This window comes from Lytechinus variegatus, chromosome 11 (genome assembly GCF_018143015.1).
Source record: "Lytechinus variegatus isolate NC3 chromosome 11, Lvar_3.0, whole genome shotgun sequence".
Classification (NCBI taxonomy): domain Eukaryota; kingdom Metazoa; phylum Echinodermata; class Echinoidea; order Temnopleuroida; family Toxopneustidae; genus Lytechinus; species Lytechinus variegatus.
The window spans coordinates 29,704,346-29,718,946 of record NC_054750.1 but is presented as its reverse complement, the minus strand read 5'-3'; the positions used below and the strand labels follow the sequence as shown (position 1 = coordinate 29,718,946).

The 14,601-nt window shown below is 33.9% G+C and overlaps 1 protein-coding gene across 1 annotated transcript in view; it reads right to left on the bottom strand.

Annotated features, from left to right (window-relative positions):
- Positions 1 to 4,763: 4,763 nt before the first annotated feature.
- The window catches only part of LOC121423914 (receptor-type tyrosine-protein phosphatase mu-like), a 53,141-nt gene continuing 43,303 nt past the window's right edge, over positions 4,764 to 14,601 (bottom strand). Inside the window, exons 24-31 of the mRNA XM_041619463.1 lie at positions 14,371 to 14,520; positions 14,123 to 14,222; positions 13,010 to 13,086; positions 12,227 to 12,361; positions 10,912 to 11,043; positions 9,691 to 9,839; positions 8,901 to 9,036; positions 4,764 to 7,106 (exon numbers count right to left, since the gene is read on the bottom strand). Coding sequence (XP_041475397.1) covers positions 7,029 to 7,106; positions 8,901 to 9,036; positions 9,691 to 9,839; positions 10,912 to 11,043; positions 12,227 to 12,361; positions 13,010 to 13,086; positions 14,123 to 14,222; positions 14,371 to 14,520 — 957 coding nt within the window. The 3' untranslated portion in view covers positions 4,764 to 7,028. The remainder of the gene's footprint in view (positions 7,107 to 8,900; positions 9,037 to 9,690; positions 9,840 to 10,911; positions 11,044 to 12,226; positions 12,362 to 13,009; positions 13,087 to 14,122; positions 14,223 to 14,370; positions 14,521 to 14,601) is intronic.

Sequence of the window (14,601 nt, the reverse complement as noted above, 5' to 3'; positions counted from 1 at the left end):
GTGAAATCATTCCCTCATTTTTATGTCAAGATTGTTTTTAATAATACGAACTTTGTATAAAATATACCAAAATATTTTCTCGCTTGCTTCGCTCTTGCGCATCTTTTACGTTTTGTCCCATGCGTCATATCCGGGCCCCCTCGAAAGTTTTTACTCATTACGCAACTATCTCATAATATTAACATCATTCAATTTCACATAGAAATATCAAAACAAATATGATAATGTTTTTTTTTGCCTTGTGATATATTTTGGTAATAAGGAGAAGATTCATTTCTTTGATCGACGATAAATACTGAGTGAATGCCTATAAATACACATTTTCGCATAAATTGTAATCATGGTACTAATTTCACTTGATAAAGTTTTGGCATAATCCTTTTCTGATTTTGCCACATAATTTGAGGGCTTCGAGTCGGAACTGGCGGTTAGTGGCGTAATACAACAACGCACTCCAGGCTGAGTTTATCAAGGTTGTGAAGCCAGAAAGCAACCGAAGTTGCACCGGCTGCTGCAGGTATCCACCGAACTCCAATACGGTAACGACGTACGGAACCCATGCGATGCAATATGAAAATGTGACAAGGAGCATTGTCCTGGTGCCTTTGAAACTGTCGAGAGGGCGCTGTCCATTGGGGTTCTTCACAGAGGATTCACCTCTCGCCAGTTGATTATGAATAGCATTGATTCTTCGGGACTGGTTGAAGGATATCACCATGATGTGGCAGTTCGTAAACAGTAACACAGTAAATCCTGCGATTATAGGAAGGACAAATAAGATCATAATCCGAGGGGTGAAATATTCAGGTAGAGTCAAAATATAAAGAATGCCAAAATTATATACCAGTGAAACAATGCCGACAATAGGTTGTGCGATCATAACCTTCTTTCTTGTTATCCATCTGAGGTACTTGAGGGGTCTAACGATGAGCAAATAGCGAGATAGATTGGATGTTAGAAGGGTGCCAAAGATCTGAAACAAGATGGCGGACGAGACTATTAACCTTAACATTGCCTTTCGGGCATAGGTGTACTCGGAAACCTTATTTACAATATCGACTTTCATGACATACTGAAACGAAAGACTGGTAATGAAGAATACTATGTCCTCAACTGCCAAAACCTGATAAAGAATTGAGTCAATCTCGTTGAAGGCATCGCTGTTTCTCATTAAATAGATGATAAATGAATTCAGGATAATGGAAATCACCATGAAAATCCAGGTTATATAGATGATCATGTCCAAGGTTATGGATTGCAAATGTTCAGGTTGTTCGGAATTGAATTCAAGCGATGAGTTGTTGACTTCCATAGTTTTCCTGTGTTTATTATTCACTCCAAAAACTTATTTATTCTTCGTCTTCGGGTAATCTTCATCTTCCAAAAGTAACGAACGTGATTCAGGCACAACAGTGATTTCAAGGAAAACAGGGAAAGGATGGCAAAATTATTATGGATATAAAAGGTTTTCAGAAACTGTTAAATAAACTGAATAAAGTGTAGCATTGTTCAGTAGATTCACGATGATTATGAGCAGTCATGGATACACTAGAGACGCCTTGCAAGCTGGTCGAGAGGTGAGTTGGCTCACGCCTCTGTAGCCATGCAGGTCAACTAATTGTCTTTCGTTGTCTACAGTTATTGAAAATTCTTGCCAAAGATTTAGCTTTCAACTTAATTCAACAAATTCCCAGCGCAACCACTGAAAACGAAATGTTGGGTCATGAACAAACCATACCATCAATGCCAGCAGAAAAAACATATATCTCAATATCACTTACAGCATGTACATGTGAGTGCTAGAAAGACTAAAATTTGGTTGTGCCGATACTGATCGGTTACCGGACAATAAAAATCTCATTTTATTTGTTAATGGTCTTTTTGGAGTCATTTGGTTTTAATTAAAAACGTAGCTAATGCATTTGAAACCGTCTTGGTAAGCTCTATAAAATGGTAAATGCTATAAGTCCATTACGCTCGGCACACGTACCAGAACGTAGCAATACACCATGCAAACAGAATTCGATTGGTAAAGCTAACAAGGAATACATGTTATAATATTTACTCAAGGAGAGAAAACGAAAATATTACAAAACGTACCCATTTATCTGAGATGGTTGCAATTAAGGCTTTGAGTACATCTTAATCTTAATCAATATAAGGTAACAATTCATGGACTAGGAAAAGGGGAACAATTTGTAGATGATCTAGATTTTTTTATTTTGATACTGTAGCTTTTGTCAACCCCCCCCCCTATTCACTTCACTTTTCTCCACCTTTTCTTCCTCCTTTCATTCCTTTCAGTCTTCCTTCTTTTCTTTTTCCCTATATTTTCCTTGCCTTTTACATTTTCTCCCTCTTTTTATTTGCGGCGTCAATAGAACACAACATTGCACAATGCAAACAGTCGTTAAATAATGGGTAAAGCCCAAGAGGAAAATCTCGTGAAGATTTTCATCTTGTTTATGAAGCCATCAGGAGAAAGTATATGGGACAAAGATGATTAAAACCTATTTATTCAGATACATAGGCCTATATATGTTCTCAAGACGGTGTGCAATCTATATGTTATCAAGACGGTGTGCAATCTATCATAAATCTCACTCAATGATGTAACGAGTTATTATCGGAGTTGGGGAGAACATTCTTGGAAACCTAGAATCTTTATGTCCATAATGTGGTGACCTGAATTTTTGGCATTTGTCTACATAATTCTCCCCTCCTCTCATTTTCTTCACTTTTCTCCCTCCCTTTATTTTCTTTATCCTTCCCTTCCTTTCTATCTTCTTTTCTCGTTCCTCCCCCTTTTAACATTTTCCCCAACAATACAAGAACCCATTTCTTTCAATTTCCCGTCATAATCTATGTATCTGGTATATAGAGGCTCCTAGATTTACATATCACGATTAATATTCATCCCCAAGACGTAAATTTTGATAAATTGATCGTGTTTTTAGTGCATTTGATCAGAATCTTACAAAGGGTCTGAAAGCAAATCAGTTTTGAAAATTAGAGCAAACCTTTCATTTTATGTATAAATTAGCACAATCAATTAGTTACAGATTTTTGTAAAGAATTATAATCTACAATATTGTAGATTATGAGCGCGCCAATTCGTCAATAAAGACCTCAGCCCCCTCAGTCTTTTTAAGCATCAAAATAATCATTTTCGGGTAATGGCTTAATCGATGATTTTTATTTGGGGGGAGGGGTTGCTTACAATAATAAATGATCATGGTAATGAACCTTGCTAGGGTTTAGTAACATATGACATGGTTTTGTAAAATTCAATAATACAAACGACAAAATCTATGCCAAAAATACAATTAATTTTACAGTCATTTATTCTAGTAATTAAAAAACTATTTCAAAAATAATATGACATATATTTCAAGTATCAATTTTACATGCTAGACAGTTTTGTAAGGCAATTATTAAACATCTCAATTGATAGAATAGTTGTAAGGAATTGCATATTTCATAAAACAGTTTACATTTGAAAAAAAAAATTGGTCTGCCTTGGTAAAGCTTGAAGTTTTATCACTCAAAAACATAATTCGGATGCATATAATTACATAACTTATAGTAAACTAATAGTTTTGTCAAATAACAAACAGACACTGGTGATTGATAAACAATTCTAAGTTATACAAATATATATATTGCTTCGTCAATGAAATTATATTTTTTGAACAGCTAAAAAGTGATTTTTTTTCATAAAAATCAATCTCTTAAAAAATACACATTCATTTTAACATGCCTCTGGTAAAAATAATTATTACTAATCCATTTAGAGTACTGATATAATGCATCAAATAATCATTACTTTGTATAAAATATTCAGTACTATATCCTCTAATGAAATATAATACATGATTTACTGCATCACTGTCCCAACTGCATTCAAATATCAAATATTGATAATGATAATATAACATAAATACGAACTAAAAAAATGAAAAGAGAGACGATCCTGCAGGAAATGACTAAAGACAAGAAATTAAATAAAAAGAAATTGAACGAAATCAATGTGCACAACATGATATATTTACATGTACACAATAGCTTCATGTTATAAAATCATCATTAATGCACTAAACAGAAAGTTTAAAACTCTATTAATCATATAAAATCATTGAAATTAAATAGATAATGATAAATCATGATAAGAAAATGTCATTATCGTACAAATTAATACAAAAGACATCTAGAAATGAGATTGAATGTTAAATAGATTTAATTGTGAGCACTACCATTATTTTTCAAATACCAATTGGAAGGAAAAATAAAACCTTTGAAACAAAAAAGCTTGTGCAAAAACAGAAAAATCAAAGAAACAGATCAACAAAAGTTTGAGAAAAATTGAATAGATGGTACGAAAGTTATGAGCATTTGAAGTTTAGATCATTATTGTAATCTAGATCCTCCCATTGGCAATGCGACAAAGATGTGTGATGTCACATGTGAACAACTTTCCCATCACTTTTCAATATATTTCACTTAATCTGTCTCTTTAATCACATCTATCAGTAGATCATGTGTTCTTTCTATAGGAGCGCATGTAATACAGATTTTCAAATAATATATCATGGATGAAAAGTTTGTATAACCATAAGACGAAGCAAAAAGAGACATTGGGGGTATTTTATAGTCCATCAAAGGAAAAGTTGTTCACATGTGACATCACAAATCTTTGTCGCATTGCCAATGGGAGGATCCCTATAGCATTAGTGATCGCAAGATTCAATGCTCAGAATTTTCTCATTGTTTGTTCAATTTTTCTCAAACTGTCTTTGATCATATTCTTTGATTTTTCTGTTTCCACACGAGCACACTTGTTCCCCACGTTTCATTCCCCTTTAAATATCTGTAGAATAGTAAAGATTGTCTTAATGTGCATGATCACTATTTATGGCTGTTGACGAAAATAATGGTAAATGTTGATAAGTTGAAGAAAGGAATCTTATTTTTTGCCTAAATATTTATCCTCATCAATATATTTGTTTTCTAATCTTATATGATTCTCACATATGCAGACACTGATAACACAAATAAAATAAATCAAAATGATTAAGGATAACTTTTATGTCTCTAATAAGAAATAAATCATTTGAGTTACTGTAGAAATATACTTAATATTAAATAGTAATTATTTGAGAAAGAACATAATGATAAATAAAGAAATGAATAAATAAACATAACATAAACGTAACTATGCTTTAACTTGCAATATATGACAAATAAGTAGTTTTTAAATAATGGCTATAAATCATATTATCCACAGAAACCTAAAAGATAGCATCTGAAGAAAACCTGAGCGATTAAGGAAACGTAATCCAATGAAAACTAGTAACAAAAATAGTGCAAAACACGATACTTTCAAAAGTCTCAAAATATAAAGTGAATGCTCAACTCCACAAAAAAGGAATGAGTTGTGGGAGGGGTTGAAATATCCAAATGAAACCCCAATGTAATTTTCTAGGATATCTGGATTAAGTAGAGAGTAGACATTGGAATGGAATGCTTACTGGTGATACTTGCATATTATAAAAGTTTTCTACCCGTTTTCTCTTTGTATCATTATTTTTTTGCATAGAATATTGTGTCAATTTACAGTTGACTTTGAAAAGGAAATTAACTCCTCATCTTTATTAATGTGTAAAAGAAAGATTGGTACATATAGATATACCCTGGTTTAAAGTTTTCGTTAAACTATGGAGAGCCAATTGGGCACGAATCCCTAACAGTACACATCTAATTTATTGATTCATATGACATCTAACTTGTTCATAATTGTCTGGGAGTGATAACCGAAGAATTTAGAAGTAATAATAATAATACTCAATATTTATAACGCGCTTTTCCCAAATGGCCCAAAGAACTCACAATATCAGTAACATATTTCTACAAACAAAAATCATAATGACATGAAGGCAGTTGCCTAGAACAAGAGAGTTTTAAGGGACTTGATTGTTGGAGATTGTCTTATTGCAAGAGGGAGGTTGTTCCATTCCACTGAGGGTGCAACGGTGAATGTTCTGTCTCCAGTCTGTTTTCTTTTAGTTGGATATGTTAATTTAAGTGGGTCTTCAGAGAATCGAGTTCTTTTACCTGGAACATAAATTTCTAAACAATCAGACAAGTATTTGGGGGCACAGTTATAGAGTGATTTGTATACTTATCCTCAGTATAAAATCAAAAGGAAACAAAATGGTAAACACAACAAATAAATAATATAAACAGAATTTTTGGCTAACCATAATTTTAGCACAGAGTTAGACCATGGTCTAAGTTAAATCTGATTTCAGAATAAGGGCGATTGTATACACTGAAAAAAAAAGTTACATGCGCTACAGAAACTCAGGACTTGGGGCTTTCCTCCTTCCCCTAAGTTTTCAAGTAATGTGGGTTAAGAGAAAAAAAGAGGTAAAGGAAGAAAAACAAACAAATAGTCATTTAAAAGGAGAGAGAGAAAAGAGCAAGGGAGAGAGAAAGAGAACAGAGAGATGAAGAAATAAGGAAGTGGATTGGTCCTTGAAGTATATCATCAGTAGTTCAGGTACTGTCCCAAGATGATTTCAGCTGCCCAAAGTTTTTATTGACAAAACCATGTTTTTAATAAAACTTTTTTAAAGGTCATTCATCTTTTGGATAAAATAATTGCACAATATTTTAGAAATTAAATGAGCCCCAAACCACTCATAGAATTATGTGACATTTCCGAAATTTAACTCCCACGTTCAAACCTCCTCTCTTTTTAAACTGATTTTTTCCTCTTATAGGTAAAACAATGGCGATAGAATACCATAATACTTTTTTTACATTAAAGGTAAAGTTCACCTTTCAGTCTTCATTCCTCTTCACACCCCCCCCCCCTCCAACAAAAAAACCTGAAACCACCATTGGTTGCATTTTTAGGCATTTTTTTCACTTTTCACTATTGAAGTAAAGTCATATGGTAAATAATATTTTTAATGGTTGAGATTTGGCATCATGGAAGCAATCTACTGCAAGGAAAACGAGTCTCTTCACATATCCAGGTTTGCATACTCATCAAACTTCTTCATATACTCCGCGATGCCATCATAACAGATCCTGTACTGTTCCTGTTAAACAGATGGAGAAATGTGCAGAAAATATATGTTTAATGCAGCAATAGACACAATGGATCTCCTGCCTGTGAGCATAAGGGCAGTCCTGATATATACATTATATATAAAACCTTTTCATTAACAGTTGAAATTATATTTTGAATTTCTATTTGAAAATAGATAATGGTCATTTGTTCCCTATCTAAACCAAAAAGGAAAGGCTGTAAGTATACTAAGATACACTATTTTATTTGAAAATAGTGTAGAATGAGAGTTGAAGAATTTAAAAGGAAATTATTCATCATTGTATTGAGTTTATATCATAAGACAACCAATAAAATGTTGCATCATGGATAAAGATGCAGGGTCCATGTGATTTAGTTTGAGTTAGTTAGTCATGAGATCGCACTGTGGAAGAGTCATATTAGATCTAAATATAAAAAATATACTGCTAATGTCTTAAAGATAGGGACAAATTAGAAAAGAATACATCATTGACATAACTTGAAATCATGTTATACTAATACTACAACAAACATTGTAATAACATAGAGCAACAGGAAGATATCTCCACCTGCTAAATAAATGTCATATTTCTTACAAATTTATCATCTAACTAGAAATTTAATGTCCAAAGGATACAGATACCCCCGTATAACGTGATCAGAAAGTCATTCAATATGAGTGAACCAACTTGCATATATAATGATCTGTGACCTTTGACCTGTGGACTCCGCATTCAAATTTATCCTGTACTTGGTGTCATCTACCTACACACCAAACATTTTTATAGTACACAAATTATTGCGCGGAAACCAAGTGGGGGGGATGGACAGACAGGGGCAACTCAACAGATACCCCAATTATGGCAAAAGTTCATTGACCTTGGTCATGTGACCTGAAATGAGCACAGGATGTTCATTGATACTTGATTACTCTTATGTCCAAGTTTTATGAAATAGACCAATAAACCTTCAAAGTTATGATGGTAATTCAACAAATCCCCCAATTTGGCCAAAGTTCATTGACCCTAAATGAACTTTGACCTTCCTTAATCATGTGAACTGAAACCCGCACAGAATGTTCAGTGATACTTGATTACTATCATTTCAAAGTTTCATGAATCAGATCCATAAACTTTCAAAGTTATGATGGTAATTCAACAGATACCCCCTAATTTGGCCAAGTTCATTGAACCTAAATGACCTTTGTCCTCGGTCATGTGATGTGAAACTCAAGCAGAATGTTCAGTAATACCTGATTAACCTTATGTCCAAGTTTCATGAACTAGGTCCACATATTTCCTAAGTTATGATGACATTTCAAAAACTTAACCTTAGATTAAGTTTTTGATGTTGATTGCCCCAACATGGTATAAGTTCATTCCCTAAATGACCTTTGACCTTGATCATGTGATCTGAAACTCAGGCAGAATGTTCACTAATACTTGATTAATCTTATGGCCTAGTTTCATAAACTAGGTCCATACACTTTCTAAGTTATTCTGTCATTTAAAAAAACTTAACCTTTGGTTAAGATTTGGTGTTGACGCCATCGCCGTCAGAAAAGCGGCACCTATAGTCTCACTCTGCTATGCAGGTGAGACAAAAATGAAGTGTTGGCAATTGACGTTAGAACTTTCTTGAAAAATCCCTAGACACCTGCTGCTCAAAACTTTTTCATTGTTTGGACTGTGTAAACTTAGCAAGTGCTCAGATAAAACTCCTTCTACAGCACTTTTCCTATGTGAGAATTAAACTTTAATCCTATTTTCATGGGAGGGGGGGGGGTTTTTTAATTTTAACTTACCGCTGATTCGATCATACTTGGTCGATTTGCGCGTAATCTCTTGACTGCTTGGAAGATATCAACAGAGCTATCTGTTATCATCTTCTCAGCTGCTGAATAAATAGCAGCAAACACACCACTCCTACCAATACCATTGCTGAAAACATCAAACAAGAATGAAAAAAATCCCTTGTCATAGGTGAAAAAATGTTGATGTCTTGTCTAAATTATTAACTTCATATTTCCTACTTGGTTTATATTTCACAGCTTCTCTACTGGATTCTCCAAGTTATTTTTAATTATCTATTCATATATTCATTAATTTATAAATTCATTAACATATTTATTTACCTATCAATCAATCAATTTCAGAATTTACTCACTTATTCATTTCTCGATTTTATCTATTTACTTCTGTGTTTTATTATTATTTATTCAATATTCATTTTTTCATTTATTCAATATTCATTCATACATGTAAGAGTATTCATTGTGGTATAAAACATCACATACATTTATACAGCCTAGCATCTGAAATGCATAACGTTACAATTGTGCATAGCAACAAAATTTATATATCACACCAAGAATATAATAAATAAGTATTGATAAAAAGCCACTGAAAACAAAATATAAGTGAGAAAATGAGATTCATTTCAACTGACTTTTACAGGCCAATGTATAATAATACAATTCACATTCATGCCAAATCCAACCTATGAATTGGGTTGATATGAACTGAATAGCATTGTATTGAATTTATTGGATTGATTTGGATTGAATGGCATTGCATTAAACTGAATTCACTTACATGCAGTGTAAGACAATAGGACCGGACGCCTGTGATGTCCTAACACACTCACTTACAGCATCGACCAGATTAAGGATAGGTGTTAATGATGTCGGTCTTGATTGGTTATGATCCCAACCAAACAAATGAAACTGCTTTACCGTAAGGACCTGTCATGGATGAATAAAACTAGGTTAGGCATCTGTTTATTGATTTGATATTTTTGTAAGAATCTGAAGTTTTATTGATCAGCAAACATGCCATGCTGCTGTCAGGGCTCTTGTTCACTCCAGACTAGACTCCTGCAATAGTCTCTTCAGTGTTCTCAGCCAGGACTTTGACCCGCTTCAGAGACTACAGAACTCAGCTGCTAGGCTCGTCTTCTCTTCTCCCCTTCAGACTCGAACAGAACCTCTCCGACTGCAGCTCCATTTGCTGCCTGTGAGACAGAGGATAGCCTTTAAAATTTTGCCGCTAGTTTTCAAGTCTCTAAATCACTGACGTCCGGAAAACATTGATAACATCCTAATTGGTCGCTCTCAAGTTTGTGCTTCTCGTTTATCTTCATCAATCTGGCTCATTCAGAACCTAAGAGACAAGCAGTTGAAACATCCTACCCTGTGGTTGCTGCATGCAAAACTATGGAGTCACCTTCCTGCTACTGTGAAGACAGTCCCCTATGTTGACTTATTCAATAAAGCCATTAAATCACATATATTTTGCTAAAAAGGACCATGAATTGCATGGTCTAAGAGGGAACTGAATTAAATTTTGTGTCTTATGTTTAATATATAACGAGTATTTTCATTGGTAATTCTCTTGTTGAATGTCACTGTAAACTTGGTCAATATTAAAAATTATGTACAAATCTAATGACTTACAGACTTGAAAGTATACCTATTTTTTTCATACTATTCAAAAGAATGAGTGAGATCATCTTGATTTGATATTAATACAAGAACTGACAATAGCTATACATTTCTAAGCTTACAGACAGAAAAGTGCACCAATTATTCAAAACACCAGTGATAACACAACCAGAAAACCTATAAGATAAAATAACATTTCACCCCTTTAAAATCTATTTCACTACATGCAATCGATTACTCCACCGTTAAACAGATAATGCATATCAAAGCAGAGCTCTGAAGGACTTTTAAAAAATTCAAATTATTTAGATGTCTATATCGACCTCTGAAAATATTTCCAATAGTGGTAAGTGAAAAAGAAATGAAAACTTACCCCTTTCCGTGGTCCTTTGATCTCAAACTTTCTCATGACGTAATCACTTCGGATAGTCTCAGCTGATACTATGGTGACCTTGAGAGGACCAAATTCAACCGAGTCTTGATTCGGCCAGTATTGAGCACATGACTAGTAAAGAATAAGTAGAAGAGTAAAGTCAACAGGGACCATCTAATGAGGAGGAGCCAGCGTTCTACTGGGAGTAAAGAGGACCCTAAGGTATATATGACACAATTTTTCCCCCTTGAACTGAACAATAGTACCGAAGAGTTAAATGACCAACAACTCTCTTTATGATGATCTTCTTTCCCCTTTGATCTTTTCCCTATTTGTACTACTTGAAAGATCATAAACAGGGCAGTCCACCCTGCCACCCCCCCCCCCCGTCCACCCTGCCACTACCTCCACCCCCCCCCCCCCCCCCCCCCCGGAGTGCTGACCCTATTTTACAACAAACACATATGCATTTTTCTAAGAAGGATAAAGTAAATATTCTCTTGACATTTCAAATATACAAAATGGCTTTTGTAACAAATGAAAAATATCTATTCTTACCACAAGATATCTTAACAAATTGCTTGATTCATTCTCTTTTCTGTCTTTGTTCTTAAAATGTTAAGTGCTAGGTTTGAGTTCATTCAATAAGAATGTTATAATGATCTAATAATTTGAAATATTAAAATATGTAAACTGAATATTGTTAAGAAATATGAGTGAATACCTTATACCAAAAGACAATACATGACTCTCCATTTAGACAAGGATACAGTAAAATAATAAAAACTATTCCAATGCACTCAATTTTTTTAGAGTTTTATAAACTTATAAAAACAAATATAGAAATGAAACAATGATGTAAAAAAATGTAAAGCATTCCTTATCAGTGTTATGCTATCTTCCCATCAAGTTGGGTTTCCACTGGGGGCGTAATTTTGTACAGTTACTTTTTTTTATCATTACAAAATAAATCATAGGTCATCTCTTTTCTAAATGTTGTGAATTTTTTTCTTAATAAATAAATCAATCAATGTCTAGGTGTCTATAGCCTGTATTCTGGTGTCTGTTAAAACATATACCAAGGCCTATCGTGCAAAAATTACCGGACCCTGAAATGTCAAAAAGTTTGTTTTCAATGGTCATTTATTATGTTTACTTTGCTCTTTCATCATGCAATTGCCACGGTTGGCTATCCATGGTCAAACCACAACTTTACACCAGAGTTCAGATTAAAATTGAGTTCAGAATATATGATTATGAAATGTACAAGCTGACCTCCCACGACATCATTTTATGACTTGATTGCTTTTCTCACCTTATCTTCGAGGTCCAGTTCATTGAGCATAACGATGGCAGGACATCTCCAATCATAGACCATTCTCCACATATCACCGGTAGTATGAGGGAGAGGCATCTGAGTTGCTATGAACACATCCTTCTTCATGAATGTCTGAAAACAGTCAAATTATAACCAACTTGTTTTATCTCAGTTATAGTTGAAATCATACCTATCATATAAAGATGTACTGGCATAAGAGTGAATTAATATTGTGTTAATAACATCTGAACAAAGGCATTGAGCTTTTCCCTCCAGAACATATAAAGCCAAATAATATTTGGTCAATACCATTTTCTGACCTACATGTAAGAAAGTATTGACTTTTATTCTTCTTTAAAAAAAGTTCCAGTGTCTCAATATAATCCATATCATCACTTTGAATATTGTCATTATGTTATTTTATTAATGGTTTTACGATAAAATACAAAATTATAGAGTAAACTAGGATACCATATCTTTCCTATGAGTGTGCACATGTAAAATATTTAATCTTATTTAAAAACTCCCCTCAGACAATCCTCACTTGAATCCTTTGCTAACTATAGAAGGGAGATTATTTAGGATTAGTTTCAGGCAAATAATCAATAGAAAAGGGAATACATGAGCTACATAGCTGAAGTAACTCATACGCTAGATATTCCTTTGTAGCTTATTACCTGAATAGATCAGCCAAAGTACAAAGCATATCAAAATTCCTTGATTAAGAAGTATTTAAGACTAGATATCCATGGAATATGAAGCTCTTAAAATTATACTTACATTAAGGAAAGAAGCATTGATGTAATCTGTGCTTCCTGCTTCCCCCTTTGTCACCAAACATGGTCTGTTCTTTTCCACTGGAAAAGAGATATGATGTTATCATAATCTGACTTATAATGATTTTTATGCTGAGAGGAAAGACTAAAACTGATCTTACCACTGTATTAATAGATGAATGACTTGACCTGTTTACCATAGCTATAGTAATTGCACAAGTTTTACTAAAATTAGTACATGATTACTATTTACAACTGAAGTCAGATGAGAAAATAATGAGAGATGTTTTTCAATTCATGAAGATATTTTTGTCTCAATCATTGAAACTAAAGAAACATACATGTACCAAGGTGTCATATTAACAAATTCAGCTGCAGATCCTTCAAGTCAAATCAACAAAGCCTAGTACTTAGTATAATTGTATACACTCTTACTCACTTAAAGAATCTGCCTCAAAGTTTGTTTAGAGAAGAATTTTACTATTGGGCAATTCCATAAAATATGTAAGTCCGACCCCCTGTATCTGGGTCTTCATGAAATTTTCAGTCACTGATTTTTTGTTCTTTTGACAGTGTAATATTCTCAAGAGACTCTGACTTGGTCAGTTTATGAATTAAAGGATTTAGAAAAATGGGGGTTGGGTGTACAAAAAGATTATTTTATGGGATTGTCCTATTTGTAATAAGCTACTGTAATCCTTGCATCTGATTGGCTCTGAGCATTTTTATCAGTGAAACTCACCAGCATGATGGTTCATGAAACAATGCCCAGGGCCCCATCTTACAAAGAGTTACATTGACCTGATTAATCGCAACTATGGATGTCCAGCAACATCAACATCACTTAAGCATGTTCGTTTAAGGTATTTACAAGCTATGATGTATGTTCATGCAGTCAGTTTTCTTTAAAATTCATTGTGCTTCTGCTTGCATACAAAGGACATTGTGCAAATTTTTCATTATAAAAATTATGACATTGACGGATTACCATAGTTACGATTGATCCGGTCAATCGTAACTATTTGTAAGACGGGGCCCAGGTCTACATGTAGTTTCAGAAGCAACCTGCAGTGGCATACTGCGAACGGATGAAGGACTGAAGAGATGATAAACTCACTTGGAAGAATGTTTGGGAAGCGGTTCTTGTCGATGTTAGCAGGTTGAGCAGCAGCTTTGAAGGCTTGTGGTCCGGCAGGAGGGGTGAGTTGGTTCAAGATCTATCAATAAATAAATATGATCATTAATACATAACATAAAAAAAACTATTTCATTATCAACATCTTGAACATGAATAGTCATGATGACACAACATCATCACTTCTTTACTATTTTACAAGCTAAGAAAGGAAATGACATTATAGTTACCTCAAATTCTTGTTCAATGTTGAGTTTCTGAGTGACTGGATTCCTTTCCTTCAGTGAGGAAAGCTTTGCTTCAAAATGGGCCACAGGGATATCTGTATTGCCACTCATGTAGGCCTCAACGAGGGCAGTATGGATTAGAATGTACTGGTCCTGGAATCAGAAAATAATCTTAATTAAACTCTTATAAAAGAGGTGGTAGCATATGTAGTAGTAGCAATAGCAGCAACAATA